Source organism: Cinclus cinclus, chromosome 10 (assembly GCF_963662255.1).
Source record: "Cinclus cinclus chromosome 10, bCinCin1.1, whole genome shotgun sequence".
NCBI lineage: Eukaryota > Metazoa > Chordata > Aves > Passeriformes > Cinclidae > Cinclus > Cinclus cinclus.
In genome coordinates this window covers 273,181-290,353 of record NC_085055.1, presented here as the reverse complement: position 1 = coordinate 290,353, position 17,173 = coordinate 273,181, and the positions used below count along the sequence as shown (strand labels likewise).

At 37.9% G+C, this 17,173-nt stretch overlaps 1 protein-coding gene across 2 annotated transcripts; it reads right to left on the bottom strand.

Moving 5' to 3' along the window:
• Positions 1 to 414: 414 nt before the first annotated feature.
• Positions 415 to 3,479, bottom strand: LOC134047560 (tubulin alpha-3 chain-like). Of its 2 annotated transcripts, XM_062498809.1 has the most exons (5): positions 3,444 to 3,479; positions 2,740 to 2,962; positions 2,048 to 2,196; positions 1,034 to 1,714; positions 415 to 798 (listed from the first exon to the last, which is right to left on the bottom strand). In XM_062498809.1, the coding sequence occupies exons 2-5, from the start codon at positions 2,840 to 2,842 to the stop codon at positions 502 to 504; spliced, it is 1,230 nt and encodes a 409-aa protein (XP_062354793.1). In that variant the 5' UTR covers positions 2,843 to 2,962; positions 3,444 to 3,479; the 3' UTR covers positions 415 to 501. The 2 variants fall into 2 exon arrangements, with proteins under 2 accessions (XP_062354793.1, XP_062354792.1); XM_062498808.1 differs by lacking the exon at positions 3,444 to 3,479 and having other exon boundaries at positions 2,740 to 3,216.
• Positions 3,480 to 17,173: the final 13,694 nt, after the last annotated feature.

The following is a 17,173-nucleotide window of genomic DNA, read 5'->3' as shown; positions in this document are numbered from 1 at the left end:
AAAAAAAATTTACTCAAACCACCAAACTCCCCAAACAGAAGCCTAGTTATTTCACAGAATATTCCCATTTGGAAGGGACCCACGAGGACCATTCTTAGCTGAAGTGCCTATATGGGGATTGAAATCACAACCCTGGTGTTGTTAGGCCCATGCACTAACGAGCTGGGTCAGCACTTTTTACACAAGATAAGTATCTTATGATAGAGCTCCTTCCATCTCTAAAATTCTATTCATGTGACCATACTAGCAAAGGATATTAGAATTTTTTTTTTTACTATGCTAATGTAGGAAGGGCAAAAATTACTATGCACTTTTAAAGCATAAAATTGTCCTTCCTTCATGAATACACACATTAATAGCAAAGATGGAAAAAAAAAAAAGGCAGCAGTATAATCTTTGGAACTTTATTTGGAAGCACATTTGAAAGCAAACAAACAGGGTTCCGCAATTTTAATTTTTTTTTTTTTTTTGGTAAATAGTTTTTTCCAGGTTTTAGTTTTCTCAATATTCATCTCCTTCTTCGGCCTCTGCTTCTACTGAGTCTAGGCCAACTTCTTCATAATCTTTCTCAAGGGCAGCCAGGTCTTCCCGGGCTTCAGAAAATTCTCCTTCCTCCATCCCCTCCCCAACATACCAATGCACAAAGGCACGCTTAGTATACATGAGATCAAATTTGTGGTCGAGCCGAGCCCATGCTTCTGCAATAGCAGTTGTGTTACTCAGCATACACACAGCCCGCTGCACCTTGGCAAGATCAGCACCTGGCACCACAGTTGGAGGCTGGTAGTTAATGCCCACCTTCAAGAAAACAAATGTGAACTTTCCTTAGGAATGCTATGGCTTAAAAAGACTCGTATCTCTTAACAATAAAAAATTACCATGATTACAAATAAATAAAATAGCTTAGAGTTATTTTGCACTTTATCAAAATATTTAACAGGGACATTACAACATTGTAGCATGACTGCCATCCTCTGAAAACTACACACAATTCCTAATAGTTAAGGTATTGAGCACTTAAACAGCTACATACCTTGAATCCAGTTGGGCACCAATCCACAAACTGAATGGTACGTTTAGTCTTGATAGTGGCAATGGCTGCATTGACATCTTTGGGCACAACATCACCTCTGTATAACATGCAGCAGGCCATGTACTTGCCATGGCGAGGGTCACATTTGACCATCTGGTTGGCTGGTTCAAAGCAAGCATGGGTAATTTCAGCCACAGATAACTGCTCATGATATGCTTTTTCAGCAGAGATGATCGGGGCATATGTTACCAAGGGGAAGTGGATTCGTGGGTATGGAACCAAGTTAGTTTGAAATTCTGTCAGATCTACATTGAGGGCTCCGTCAAAACGCAGTGAGGCTGTGATGGATGAAACAATTTGCCCAATTAATCGGTTTAAATTGGTGTAAGTAGGACGGCCGATGTCCAGGTTACGACGACATATGTCATAAATGGCTTCATTATCAACCATAAAGGCACAGTCTGAATGCTCTAATGTTGTGTGGGTAGTTAGAATTGAGTTGTAGGGTTCCACTACAGCAGTGGAAACTTGTGGTGCTGGATAAATTGCAAACTCCAGTTTAGATTTCTTGCCATAGTCAACAGACAGCCTTTCCATGAGCAGCGATGCAAACCCTGAACCCGTGCCTCCTCCAAAGCTATGAAAGATGAGGAAGCCTTGCAGCCCTGTGCACAGATCAGCCTATAAGGAAGTGGAAAAAATGGGAGAAAAAAAATTATTGATGGTTTTGGAGAACTCAGTATTAAAATAATCATTCAAAAGCATTTCTGTCATAGGTTTGCTAGTTTTACACTGTTACTATAAAAAAACAGTTTTCTTGAAACATCCTGGTTTAACTGATTGAGTTTTTATTTAAAGGGGGGACAGGGAAGGCCAGGAAATAAAAGGTTTATTTCGTTTTGAACAATTAACTCTGCACAAAATTCTTAATGAAAAGACAGCAAACCATCAATGTAGCTAGCTATAGAGCTCTATCAATTATTTTAAGTACTAACTTGCAGCATGAATACTTACCAGCTTGCGAATGCGGTCTAGCACTAGATCCACAATCTCTTTTCCAATGGTATAATGGCCTCTGGCATAATTATTGGCTGCATCTTCTTTCCCAGTAATGAGCTGCTCAGGATGGAATAACTGCCTGTATGTGCCTGTACGTACTTCATCTACAAAAAAAAAACCAAAATACCACATCATAAATTTGATCAGTTCTGTGTGTGCTGCCTGGTGACTACACATGAAGCACACGTGTCAAAAGATTGCAGACAGCATCTCTGACTATATGCAGCTTGTCTGACTAGTCTAGGAAGTTGGCACAACTTCTGTCCCTTTGTCTCAGGGTAAACATCAGGCATACACAAAGCAGTATTTGTGCAAGGAACTCAGAGATCACTCAGAAAACTACATTACAGGTACAGACATGATACTGGACAGCACTCTAACAAAACTGTATGCAGTGCAGTGGTCTGGAAAGATGATCCAGATCATAAAGCTCTCTTTTTTCCCAGATATTGTTACCTGTAGACCATTACTTAATTTCTTTCAAATAACAGTAACTGCAAATTGTCAAAACAGCATCCAGACACATGTTTTACAATATATGGTGTTCTAAACAAACAAACAAACAAACAAACAAACAAAAGACTGTAGGGAATCCATAAAGGATCCTCATGTTTTTTCACTTAAAACCTTTAATGTTGGGTACATACCAACTACTGTTGGCTCTAGGTCTACAAACACTGCTCTCGGAACGTGTTTACCAGCTCCTGTCTCACTGAAGAAAGTGTTAAATGAGTCATCTCCACGTCCCATGGTATTATCACTAGGCACTTGACCATCAGGCTGGATCCCATGTTCAAGACAATACAATTCCCAACATGCATTGCCAATTTGAACACCAGCCTGGCCAACGTGGATGGATATGCATTCACGCTGAAAAGTAAAAAGAGAATGATAATAAGACATGGAGCTACCTGCCTGTGGGTTGTACTTTCCATGATCTTTCTCTGCGGCACTATTCCCTGGTTGCTTTTAAGTGACAATTTAAGAGAACAAGTTATCTGCTGCTAGCAAGACACTTTGCTGACCTACAGTGACTTTGTGAATATTAGAAGATGCAAAAGACAACACAGTTTCTATTGAATACAAATTCATTATCCCTTAAAATGCTGCACATATATTTCATCTTTAATATTCAGCCTAGTCTCTTTTTCACCCTCTTTTAGTTTTTGGAGGACCTCTTTATATAATATCCCCTCATTTTTCTCGTTTCCAGACCAGATACTGGGTAACTGTTGAATGAATCTTTCCTGCACAGAACCATTCAGTACATTTTCCTTTATAATAAGCATACCAGTATCTAGGACCTGGCAGTTAATACTTTTTTTTTTCATCCATATTTATCTCCCAATACCTCAATAGCCTTACACCTGAGATGGAAATAAGCTGCTTTTCTGGTTTATTGTTAGAGTGTATCTAGAAAAAAAGCATAAGTGGAAAAGAAAACGCAAGATGTCTGGGTTGCTCTTCCCCGCTTCCTTGGTAGCGTCATGAAATTCCAGTCTCCGCTCCACCCCCGCAGATCCGCCACGGGACTCGCGCCGCCCGCCGGGCCCGTCACCGCCACTGGCCACACCCCCTCCTCTCATTGGCTACCCCCAGCGAACGGCTCCCGGCGCGCGCCGCCCTCCGCGCCCGTCACCGCCACTGGCCACACCCCCTCCACTCATTGGCTACCCCCAGCGAACGGCTCCCGGCGCGCGCCGCCCGCCCCGTCCCTCAGCGCCGCCGTCCTTCGAGCACGCGCTGTGCCCTCTAGGGCTTCACGCTTCAAGGTAGCCCAAAACCGGCAGATCGATCCGGCCGGCGGCCACCATGTTCTGTCCCACTATGTCCCCGCCACCTGGAGGTTTCAGTTCGTCCTTCGCCTCTTCGCGCAGGAGGTGCCTGCTCCGAACAGACTACCCTTCCACATACCTCGTCTTGCTATCGGCCGGTTTCTACACCTTGCCTCCCCTAAAGTTAATAAATTTTCACGCAAATTTCTCTCCTCCTCCCCAACCCTTCTGCGTTACAGCTACCCCGGGGACTTCAAGCAGAGACTGCCTGCGAGTCCTGCCCTAACACGTGCAGTCATGAACTCCTCCGAAGTGCCCCAAGAGAAGCGATCCCAAACACCTTTTCTCCCCCAACCACAAGGATCCCGTCTCCCAAATGCCCTTTCTCCTCCAGCAGCCGCAAGGATCCCATCTCCTACCATGTTGCCTCGCTAAGGTGACGAACTCCGACTGTGCCACAATACGCCCGCCTCCGCGACCGAACAGCACCAACTGGCGACCGTTAACCGCCTCGAACCCCTCGCCTCCGGTGCCAGCTCCCCATTGGCCATTACCCGGGCGGACTGGGCGCGAGGGAAGGCCTCTGATTGGCTGAGGGGAAGACTGCCACAAGGCAGGGGCGCGTTCGGAGGCGGGGCTTTAGCAGCCCGGGGCGGGGCGTGTGCGTCCTGTGCTGTCGAGGCGGGAATCAGCCGTAAGGTGTCGGGGATTGCTTCGAATGATTGCGGTAAGAATGGAGTGGTATCGCAGTGCTAAGCTGTTTTCATACGTAAACGTGATCTATTCTGGTCATGGTGATATAGAAGTACTGCTTCCTGTAGGCTCTCCTGATAGGAAGAGGATACAGATCTGCTTTCCCAAGGGAGATTTGTTTGATAGAAATACAAAACTAGAGTGATATTGCAATTACAGTGCCACTCTGTGAGTAGTGAGCACTTTCCATTCCCTGCTTTGACTTGGCAGATTCACTTTGGCACTTCCAGAAACTGATTAATGCCTCAAACCAGCTGAGGAAGGGGACAAGACAGGTGCCCTCTTGCTTACATGCTCAGAATGAAATATTACGGAGAATGTCAAACAAAGTGCCAAATAAAGAAATTTATTGCTCTTGAAATATAAGAATACTAGCGTATTCCAAAGAAATAGGTCAAAATATAACATCTTCACCCCTTTGAACATTAATGTTATTTACAGTTTTTGTGAGACAACAAGGAGGACACCCTTGTTGATTTTTCAGGATACCAGGAAACCAACAATATATGGTCAGAACCCTTTTTAGAAGTTTTTTATTTCCCTGAAGCATACAGGATGGAAAAATTATTTGAAAATCGTTCAATAATTATTTTGAGCTTAATTATTAATTAAGTATGACTTGAATTTCTTTACTTAAAATATAAAATAATCTTAACTATAAATAGTGTCACATCCATACTATTGTTGCTACTTGAACAGCTGCCATGTGAAAATTGCTTATTCCCATTAAGCATTGTGTTGCATACATACTTATCACTGAGCATACAGTTGAGGTACTTTAAGTCCTAATTACCATTTCTCCAGGTAGGATTTCTGTTAATATATCTTAAAATGGTAGGCCATAATTTTCTGTAGTATGGGGCAGCTTGTGTTTTTATGTATTGTAGACCGTGTCCTTATTGTGTAGCAACTGTTCTGATTGCATTTTGATCAATGGAACTGTTTTGCAGCATGAGAGATCAGAATGTTTCCTGTATGGAAATCTCTGGGTTTAAGTGTGTTTCTCTATTTGCAAATGCTAAAACTCCTGAAGAAGTCCATGAGACATTACTAACTAAAATTAAGTTGGCTCTGAGCTCTGGTTAAGATAAAGAACGCAGTTTGCTTGGAATCACCGACTCGTCCGGTGATAACACATTTTGCACACGTATTTTGTAAAACGTGTTTTTGAAGTCCTCAGAAATTAACAGGTTGGTTGTTGCATGGTTAAAAGTAATTATAATAGCTATTTGAAAGCAATGAACTATCACCAGGAGGCCATCTGGCTATTCATTTAAATCATGAAGAGTGTAAACCTAGTTATCTGGCCTGTAAAAACTATTGGAGTTTGAGTAGTTTGACAGAGTAGCTGTCAAACTGAACAGTGATGAGGTCTATCAGTATTTTCAAAATCTTGTTCTGTAGTTCTTACCTTTTTTAATCTGGGGTAAAAGTGTGCAGCACTGTATACCTCCATATGGCTGCGTGCCTTTACACTGCTTGTATGTGATGTGATGCACGTATATATTATTGTGCTTAAAAGAGACCAAAGCTGTGTATTAGAAGTTGACTATTGAATTAAAATCATGTCTACACTTATTTTTCCAAGCTGATAAACTTTGACAGTGAAATAGCTGTCTTGCAAAAGGGCCATCTTTATGTCCCTTCTCTGGGCTCTATCCAGAAAAAAGCTTGTGTGTGAGTATACTCGGATTGCTATCCCACTCTATAGAGTTTCTGAGAAATTTGAGGGAAAACAGTGAAGGAAAGAGCACTTGCAGAGACCTTTTTCCAGTGCACAGGTTCTCGATGTGTCTGTAGCAGTCAGTGCCCCCACTGAACCTTCTGGTGCTTTTAACATGCAGAGAAATAAACTGGGTTATGATGTGTTGGAATTATCATTATTATATACTACTTGACTGTAAAGTAGTATATAACTTTTGAACTATCATAAGTTTTGAAAACAGTGAGTGAGTACGCTTTCTTACCTTCAAAATTAATCCTGATTTCAGTCAATTGCCAAGGAAGTTTTTGCAGCTTTTAGACAAAATTCTGAAATGCATCTAAATCCCAAAGCTGGGGAAGTCACCATTTCCACATGATAGGTATTTGTACTAGTACTGCATCTGAGCTGGGTAGTTTCTGTGCCTAAATGGCTAGAATGCAATTCTCTCCTAGTAAATAATATGGGAAAGTACTTTAGGTATCACCTTGAAAACAAAGGAGACCAACAAACTACATACCCTCTCCCCAGAGTAGCTTGGGTTCAAGCAGGATTCTTCCAGGCTTGAACCAAGATAATGGTTTCCCTTATTAATACAAATGACAGCATCAGTGAGAAATGAGATGTGAAGCTGCAAACACAAAACTGCTGAGTGAAAAGTTTCGTCTCTCATGGTATTACAAACTTGGAAATAATTTTATCTTTCTAATGTTAACCTAAAAGCATTTACCAAAATTGGAAAAACTTCTTAGTAGTCAACAGCTTGAGAGTTAATATTACCTTCCTTTCAGTCTTCTGTTGAGACTACATTTAGAGTTGTGAAAGTAAGTAAAGATCTTGTGCACAAACCACAGTAAAGCTCTAAGGTCTCTATAGTAATCTAATGTCTTTGTGTATCAATTGCACTTTTATAAAAGCTTGCCACATATGCATTCAAACACTTTTTTTCTTTTCTAGCTGTTTTCATTGTGAGAGTTTGTCATTTTCATATGCTTTTGCTGTAAGTCTTCAGGATCTGTGTTGGCAGTGTTCAGCTGACTTTTGTGTGTTGTTTAGAATTAAAATACAAAAATGGAGAAGGGATGCAGAAAGATGTGAGCTTTTTATTTTAAAAAAGTCTTTGTGAGCGCTGTTATTTTTTTCCCAGAAAACTTTTTTCAGATTTAATAGAATTAATTTATTTTGTCTTATCACTGGAGGATTTTTGATTTGCTGCCAAATCAAGAATGGCTCATTCATTCACTATGTTTGGAAAACTGTTATTTCAAATTTGTTTGTGTTAAAGAATCTGTCTCTTTAAAAAGATATCTTTATTCCTGCAATAAATTAATGTATCAGACTTATGACTGCCAGTCTCTTTAATTGGCTAGCAATTCATTCCAGATTAGCAGCCCCCAGTGTTCATGTGCTTTATGAAGTCTGCTTTGTAGCCTCTCTAAAGATGCCTTGGTTCCATGGCCAGATTTCTATATAAACAGAGTTAGCTAATTTTAAAGGGCTGTTCTGATAGGCAGAAGTTTTCTATGTCTGCCAGTTTTACTTCATGAAGTTGTCCATTTTGTACAGTGCACACAGACTATTATTAAATTTTCTCAGTAGTCCTATGGAAGTGCTATTGTATAAATTTTGCTTTATCTAGAGTGTACTTCAGAGAAAAATGCTTTTGGTGTTAAATTATGTCTGATTTCATGTGTCTATTGGGGAAAAAGAGAAGATACTCTGTGTCTGGTCCTGACAAAGCATATTTCATCAGACTGCTATTATTTCTGTGCAGGCTTTGAAGAAAAAAGGTGAAAGGTCATTCTTTTGTTTGTAACTAAGAAAGATACTGTCTTTGAAACATGGTTTATTTTTTGCATATTTTAAATAATCTTACTCTCATAGCCAAAATATATCCTTGCTTTAAAACCTTGAGCTACTTATTTCAGTATAAATACACTCAGAAAGACCACTTCACTGTTAAGGAAGGCTGAGTATTTATAAAATGTGCAGTGTTTATATCATGTTAATATTCTTGCAAATAAAATATTTTAACTGTCACATCAGAAATGACAAAATGTGTTTACAGGAATGAATCCCTAAGGATTTTTTTACATGAACATCAATCTAATAAATGCATAAAGGGTGCTTCGTAAAGGTGGTATTTATCATTCACTATAAATAAGTGGATTTAGTAAGTTTCTTTTAATATTGTTTGGGCTTTTGCACAGCCAAATGCCCTCTCTGTAGGTATGATTTTCAAGTAAACAACTTGGTGGAATGGTCCCCTGTAAGAGGAAATAAGACTCCAGTAATGGAAAGAAGCCTGATCAGGAGTGGATATCTAGCTCAAATGTGCTTTCTATTGTGTTTTATTTGGCTTTCATTATGGTTTTGTAGAGCATAATCTATAATTGTGTACATATACTGAACATATTATACGTATGGATAACATACCTCAAGTTATTGTTTAGAAGTCTGTCCAGCATGTCTAGCCAGCATGGAAGAAAATGCATAGTAAAATCACACCACAAATAAATTTTGCAGCAGGGAAACAAGAGTAAAGGAACACCAGTTGTAATTTGATGCTGGTCATTGTTCGGTACATAGATGTTAATTAAATAAAACTTCCTGTAAAGAGCTTTGCCTTTTGAAACTTTTCAGTTTCTGAAGATAAAGCAGTTTTATAACCACTGAAACTTATTCAAGTATTAATTTAGTTTTGGAAACAAATTCTAAAGAAATCCTTCTTTTGTAAATCTTATTTAAGCAATATATATTCTGCTCTAGAGAGGAAAACTAAATGGGCATATGTTCAATATGACACTTGTCAGAAAAAGCACTGCAATACTGTTATTTTACTTTGTAGACTTGTTTCTCAACTCTGCCATATCATTTTTCTTTGCCTCACTCTCATTTGCTGCCAGAATTTGTATCTTCCTTCTCATACTTTGACCTTTTCATTTTGAGATTGCTTTTCTGAAACATTAAGTTTTTAACTTTTCATGAAGAAATTATTCTTTCAAATGCTGGTTACAAACTTATTCCCTAAAAAACTTTTTGTGGAGAATTAATTTCAGACATTATGGTCTAGATTAAATCAAGATTTTATTTTTTTTTTTAGCTGGTGCAGTTAATTTCATTCTCTAGTTAGTGGTTCTTTACGTCATCATAGCTAAACCTTATTGAGAAAACTAGCAGTGTTCTGCCTCAAATCCAATTCCTGTTCCTTTTGTTCTCATGTTGGTTCCAAGAGAGCTTCTGGTGCCTCCTTATCTATCCCCTGTCATACTTGGCCAAGGGTCTTGCATACCTTATTTGCCTTAGCATTTCTTGGGCGAAGCCTTTCTCATTTCTTGAGTATTGCTATGGTAGGTCACTTGCCTCGGGACTGTTCATTGCTGAAGCCTTATTCTCTGAAGTAAGTTCCAGTACTTGTTCCTATTTTTCATATACACTGGAGATAGGGAACTTGCAGACTTTTGACAATGTGAAGTATGTCTGGAAAATGGGTTGTGAATCCTCCTTCCCAAAGCACTCTCAATCACCCTGTAGTTTGTGACTATTAAAAATGCTGAACCCTTAGTTTCCCATGGAAATTAGAAGAAAGCCTACCCACAGAATTCAAGATTAGTTAATTTAAAAGGTATTACTGAACAGTGACTTCTCTCAGTTGATGTGAACTTTATCAAAGCTATCTGTAGGAATGGACTCTAGCCAAGTCAGAATAAGTTCCTTTCATTTCAGATACTATATTTGATTTCAGATAAACGCTCTTACACATGCTTTAGTAGAACTGCAGAGGGATAAGTCCAGCTGCTAAATGCCTGGTTGTTTCTCAGTTCACAACTTTCTTGTCACTGATAGAAAACAGTTGAAGCAAGTAGAACTGATGCTATCTTTAATAAACATGTGCTTTTATGGTATTTTAGAAAGATCTCTCAAAGAAAACAGAATTTTAAATATGCATTTCAAAGCAGAGGTCAGGATTTCAGTGTATTTATTTCCTGTTGTCACTGAAAATGGACTGTTAAATTGAACATTTTTACTTTCTCTTTAGAGAGTCAGGGTTTGCCTCTGCTGGTTTGGATGGGTCAATGGCACAGAAGAAAAGAATGGAAACAATTTGTTGTTTCCAAAGCAACCAAGCAGGGTCCTGAACTATAATGCTTTTGTCTGTGAAAGTGGGTGGAGTTGGATTAAATCAGGCAGCAGCTTTCCTAGTGTTTTTAATGGATCCTATGAGTAATGGAGTGTTCAAAATGATACGGCCTAGTCTAGGTGAAGCTTCTTTGGTGTTTTCCTAAGAAGCAGAAGGAAAGCCCCTCTGCGAAAGAATGACACTGATTAATATCTGTTAAGAAGCCAAATAGGACTTTCCTTCATTTGTTTCCCTAGCATCTTCTTAACACTATATTTTTGTGCTGTCCATTTATATGCTAGTAGTACTACTAAGAGAGCGCTATGACACCTTACAGTGTAGCATATGCTATCTGTCCTTCATATCGCTCTTTCTTTCTGATAATTTTCAATGAGGTTTTCTATTTGTTGTTTATGAACTTCAAAAGCCATAAAGTGGAATTCAAGGAACAGTGTAAATTTAATGTAGTGCTTGTCTGCTCTAGTCTCTTCTGTTATTACAGAGAATTTATTTATAAATTAAGACATTACTCTGAGGTTACCTTTTGTGGTCATAGGAGACTGGTAATACCTACATTTAGGAAGTTTTTTTCCTTTTATTAAAGCACTCAGAAATGCAAAATTATTTGTAAGGAATAAAAATGTAAATTACCTTTTTTGATAGCAAAATGGTATTCATAGCAAAATTGGTTCATGTGTTGTGTCATTATACCAGATTAAGGGTTTTCTATTCACATCCTGCCTTCCTCTGTTCACTCCTCTGCTGTAATTCCCAAGTTTTTTTTTGGCAGTTGGAAACTGAAACAAAATCTGCATTTGAAAGAAACAGAGTAAATTAAAACAATAGTTTAACTTTGGACTTGGGCATCTGTCACTGCCAATAGTAAAGAAAAAGTACTAGCTTGGACATCAGCTCAGCGATAGTAAAAATATGAAGACAAAAGCTAATAAATGAAAGAAATTAAGTAAGAGTAAGAGTATGGAGAAGTTGCCATGAAAGAATTTTTTTAATTGCAATATGTCTTCACAAATACTGTCTGTGTATGGACTGCATTGATCCTTTCAGTTGGAAGGGACCTATGCTACCATAATGCCATGAAATCTGACTGCTTTTTTTTTTCAACAATTCTCTGAATACTTGTGGCAACTTCAAGAGAATTTTAATCTTCTGTGAAGACAATGAATGAGGTATAATGAATTCATTGTGTTGTGGCAATCAGTCGTAAGAAAATAAGCTAAGCATTGCTAATACCAAGTCATCTACAGTCTATAGGTATACCTAACAACCCAGGGCCAAATATAATTGCCACTTTTATACACCACTGAACCGCATCGTCTCATCCTGCTGGTAGCTATCCTGTGATACTAATCATCCCAGGTGGCAGTGGGTGACTGCTTGTGTTTGATGGAGCAGCAGTAGACCCACATGATCCTTTATGATCTCACTTTTGAATAATCAGTGCTGAATGAGATTCGTTCATGCATTAGGATTCCTTGAAGTGCATTAGCAGCAATAATAGGATTTAAGAAGCAGAAATACCAGTAGAGTAACCAGTTTTTCAGATTCTGTGGATTTATTGTAGAACTGTAGCTTGGAGGTCTGCATTCCTTCTCTGAGAGGTGTAATCACAGTGCAAGGGAGGACTATTTATCCAACCACAGATTACATTCTTCCCCCCCCCCCCCCCCCCCCTTAAAATTGTTTGTTTAAATGCAATCATAGATGCAGAATTCTCACCTTTAGGAAGAAATATGAACCTTTAATGTGAGAGTATCACAAGTATAGAGATGTTTCTCTAAGGCTCAGTTTTTTTAATGTTTTCCAATGGAAAATGCAGCATCCTTTGTATGAGATACTGTGGAAAGGTAGAGAAGTACTGCAATTACTTTTCCTGTGCTAGTACACTTCAGTCTCTCTTGACTACAGCAAAATAGAATGGAACAGACTTATGCATGTTTGGGCTAGGTCTTTCCTCCAGACATTATGTTGTTCTCATACAGTGAGATTAATAATAGAACAGTTTGCCACATATAGCTTGCCAGAAATGTTCATCTTGCAGTGACAAATGCATAATTTGTTGCTCTTTTGCTTACTACCATAGATTAAAGAGAAACAAGACTCGTCTTGCAGCTTGATGGCTCTGAGTGTGCATGGGCACCAGACTCTAAAATAAGTTATTAAGAAGGATTCTTAGACAACTTGCAGTACGTGGGTGACATGACGAGGTGAGACCATTGCATGAGACTTGCTTTTCAGAGACAGAACATTATTACAGTTGATGCAGATTTAAGTATCTATTCTCTGAGAACTAGTAGTACTGTTCTGTTTTCCAGAATACCTAAAGTTCTCATCCTTAACTTTAATTTAGAGAAAAATAACATCTTAATTTCAGTGTTTTGGGTGGGGATTTTTTGTTTTTCTTTTCTTCTTCCTTTTTTTTTTTAAATTTTGTTTCATTGTGAAGGTTTCAGTAGAAGAAAATATCCTGAAAATTCAGAACAGGAAGAGGGAACTTGCAGCAGGAGCCTTTGCTACCAAAAAGCTACCACTTCAGCAAGTGAAAAAAACCAAAAAATATTTATTGAAATTAAGGCTCTGATTTATAGCTTGATCCTGCGATAATTTGCATAAATAACATATTTAATATTTTTGACGATAGTTTTCTTCAAGTAACATGTCCCATGCTAATTTTCAGTTTTGCTGTCTCTGTGCTCAAAATAGAAATGCTTCAAATACATTATAGAAACTAATTTGCTCATAAATGTTAATTTAGAAGTACACAAACTCCTGAAATTTTTCCAGTGTTCATTTCTTCAAAAGGTTGCTTATTAGTACAGTTTTTAAGAGCACATAAAAACCCCTAAAAACCAAAATGTGTATTCATGCATTCTAACCTGCAAGTGTTTAATCTCATTTTAGAGGTGAAAAGGTAATAAAAGGTAAATAACCCATTTTCTCCTTCAGACAAAACCCTCTACAAATGAATTAGTCCCATATTTCTATCTTAGTATTGCCTGATAAACAAACAGATCATCTGGACCAACTGGGGAAAAGGTGATCAGTGACACTTTGCAAAGGATTCTTACTTTTGCAGGCTATGTCCAAAGATGGTATATAATTCAAAATTTTAAAGTATTTTTTACTATTTCTGAATATTACACAAGTGAAGGAGGGATTTCCTCTGATGATTACTCCCCAGGAGTTAGTAAAAAGGAAGTAGTTAAATTTGTGAAACAATTTCTTTTAATATTTCACTTATCAGAACTCCAGTGATTTTTGTAAAAGTAAAGTTTTTTTATGAGAAAATGCTAGAATCATAGGCATGTATTGACAGCATGCTATCTAGTAATTTCAATAGACACTTTGAAGGACCGTGGTATATGCAAAGTAGAATCTAATCCACTCATGTCAGTGAATGAGTTAGTCCTTGCAAAGAGAAATTAAAACAAACAAGTTATTTTATAGCTGCCAGCTTTTTAACAGTTTTCCAGTACTGCTTTTCCTCTTGTAGTGGAAAAATGACATGTTTTTCACTCCCATACATATGTCTTCGTGGAATGCTGATCTGCATGCTGCTTGACTTATGGAGGAAGAACTTGGTGAACTACACCTGTTCATGTACCACAGAGTACAAAATAGTACTGCAGAATCTCAGTTGAGTTTTGGTTGAATATTTATGTCTGTCCCTTTCTTTTCATCTGATTCTCATCTTCTGATAGGGGTTTACCTAACATTCTGCTCCCTTCACTGTGATGCTCAAACTTCGAATTTGAGGCAGAGATTGCTATATCTAGGTCCTGTTTAGATTTGGGAAGTGTACTTGGCAGCAGAGAAATGGAGTCTGTAAGGCTTGTAAAGACTTTCACCTCTTACATCTGAGAATAGCAGCCTGCTGATTATAAGGTGAATTGTAAACACAGATGAATTGCAAGAATGGAAAATGAGAAATGAGAAATAAAGGGAAGATGTCTATTATTTGGAGAAAATGAGCTAAGGAAAGGAGTGAGAAAGGAATTAAAAACAAGCAAACTAACAAACTGATGCAGTTTTTGGAGAGCCAGCACCTTAGCTATGGAGAAAGGCATACTTTAAGTCTGTTAGGGAAAGAATTACAAGGACATGAATGATGGAAGACAGCATGAACTCCTGATTAGATCTGATTGTCACTGGAAAGCTGAAAAAGAACAAGAAAACAGAGCTAAAGCTGATTGAAGTTGGGTTTTGAGTGGGATTTTTTTTGATTTTTGTTTCGTTTTGTGGTTTTGTTAGTTTTTTTGTTAGTTTTGTTTTGTTTTTTTTTTTCAAAGAGTTGATGTAAGTTAAACTTTCTTTGGGTTTTTTTGGTTCAGATTTTGATATTTAGAGATAAGCTGGATAAATAATTTGCAATTATGAAGGGGGGATTTGGCCTTTTTTTTTTTTTATTACCATTTCCCAAGTAAAAATTTCACAGGCAAGAGAGCCATTTCTATGGCTAGTCAAGCTGCATCATTACTTAGGTGAAAATATGCTGACATTTTGCAAAATGGCTTGTGATTATGAAAACAACAGAAAACAGTTATTAGTATTTTTTTGTCTGTTAGATTATGATTTCCACGTTCCAAAGGCACATGGATAGTACTAAGTTTTATGGTCTCTCCCAAGAAAGCCATTAACGTATCTTAGAGAAAAGCGGTAAAAGCTGATTTCATGGAGCTGTTCAGTAAGCAGGTGGTTAAACACCCTGGTGTTCTAGCTGCTTGGGCTCTTTTTCTGCTTTTCATGATCTGTAAGTAGTCTTTGACTTTTGGCATTCTCTTTAGTGGAGTTTGCACAGTATGTTCTGGAAGTGAGTTTTTTGAGTTATTTTTAATTCCAAAGATTGAGTTAGTAGTCTATCATTCTGGTTTTGGTTGGATTTTGTTTGCTTGTTTGGGGTGGGGTTTTTTTGTTTCTTTTCTACCCTGTACATAAAATAAAGATGCATATGGGAAAAATGCTTCTTAAGATTTTAAGAGTTGCTCTGAGTTGTCACCATTTAAGGAACACCTTAGATTATAGGTTTCATAATGGCAAGTGAAGTTCCAATATTTGAGCTACAATCTTAAGTAGGGCTGTGATTGTTCTGAATAATGATGTTTAGAGTATAGCACTGTTTTGAGTACCTTCAGATTGGAGCAGAAAATTTCTTGATGTATCAAGTGATGCTATTGCAAGGGATAAAAAGGGATCTCTGCTTTTCTGCAAAAGCTGCCTGCAGCAATTGTGAAGGAAATGGTGGCAAATAATGACATAAAGGTCATTTTATTGAAAATAAGCTGCACAGAATTTGGTATAGATGTCATACCTTTCCTGAGGCTGTGGTAAACACTTGATCATAGTATGAGTTACAGAGGCTACAACAGAAGTATTTTCACAGGTTATCTTTCTTCACTAACTATATTTGTTAACCCAAAACATGCTGATTTTCATATTATTCAGCATCTCTCCTTATCTTATTGTACTAGCATAAGAAAGCTTACTTAAACCAAATTTTCAGGCAGGTAGTAAGTCCCATACTTCTATACTTTCTTGGTTCTCTCCAGCTAAGCTTAAAAAGAAGTAACATGCCTATTCTCAAGTATGAATACAGGCAAGGGGAGGAAAATTTAGACTGTTTAGCTTAAAAAGAGTATATTACCATTTTCCATAGAGCAGTCTTTGAATATGCAGAACTCTCCAATATTTGTTTGATAAAGTGTATTTTTTTCATTACAGGCTTTAACTAGTAAACCCTCCTGATTTCACACAACTTCAAATTTATCTGTTAAAAAAAAAAAAACACCAAAAAACAAAAAAACACAGCAAAAGAAAAGCCCATACAGGAAAGGGCTAGTTACAACTGGGAGTTCAGCTACTATGTTCTTTTAAGTAGCTACAAGCTACTTTGGTTTTGGACCTCATCTTTTAGCATTTTTCTTAAATGGTGACCAACTAAATCATATAGAAATTAAGTAGTGAATACAAGTTAAAACAGACCAACCCTTACACTTGTATTATGTCTTCTGCTTTACCAGCAAATGGCAAGAGCTTGGTGGTGGTTTATTTTATCTCCAGGTTAAAGGTTTAGCACCCTCACTAGATTCCAGCCAAAATCCTCCTCTGCTAGGAAATATTGAAGTAATATTTTCTTAGAGTTTCCGGATTAGTACAAGGTACAGTTGTCAAAGAACACTAATTTTGTTCTGTTTAGACTTTTGGCTAAAGGATAGATCTAGACCTTAGTACAGATGACAGACAATCTGTCTGTCATCACCAGGCTTTATAGTTACTGCTTTTCCATGTGTCTTGGAGTACACATAGCCTGCGTGTGGCAAAAAAAAGTACTTTCTTTTTCACATGGAAAGAGTAGTACTCCTTATCAGGGTAGGTACAGTTACTTAAGCAGCTGCATAATCTTTCTTTGTCGAAGTAGTATCACAGTTGTGTTTAAGACTAAGTTCAGTGTACAGGGCTTACATTAGGGATGATTTTTCTTTAGTCACTTGAAAGAAAGATGTCTTCTTTCCAAACTTCAAGTTAATTAATGTAAGCAGCTTCAGCAGCTACTTCCTGCAGTACCCTGTTCTGTATTTATGGCAAGCTAATATGGGGATTGACCCTAAAGAGCTCCCTGGCAAATGATTAAGTACTTCTAAATAATTATGAACTAAAAGCTGAACATTTGCTAATGAGAACTTGAGTAGCATCAGCAAAGCTTAAGGGGTATTTAT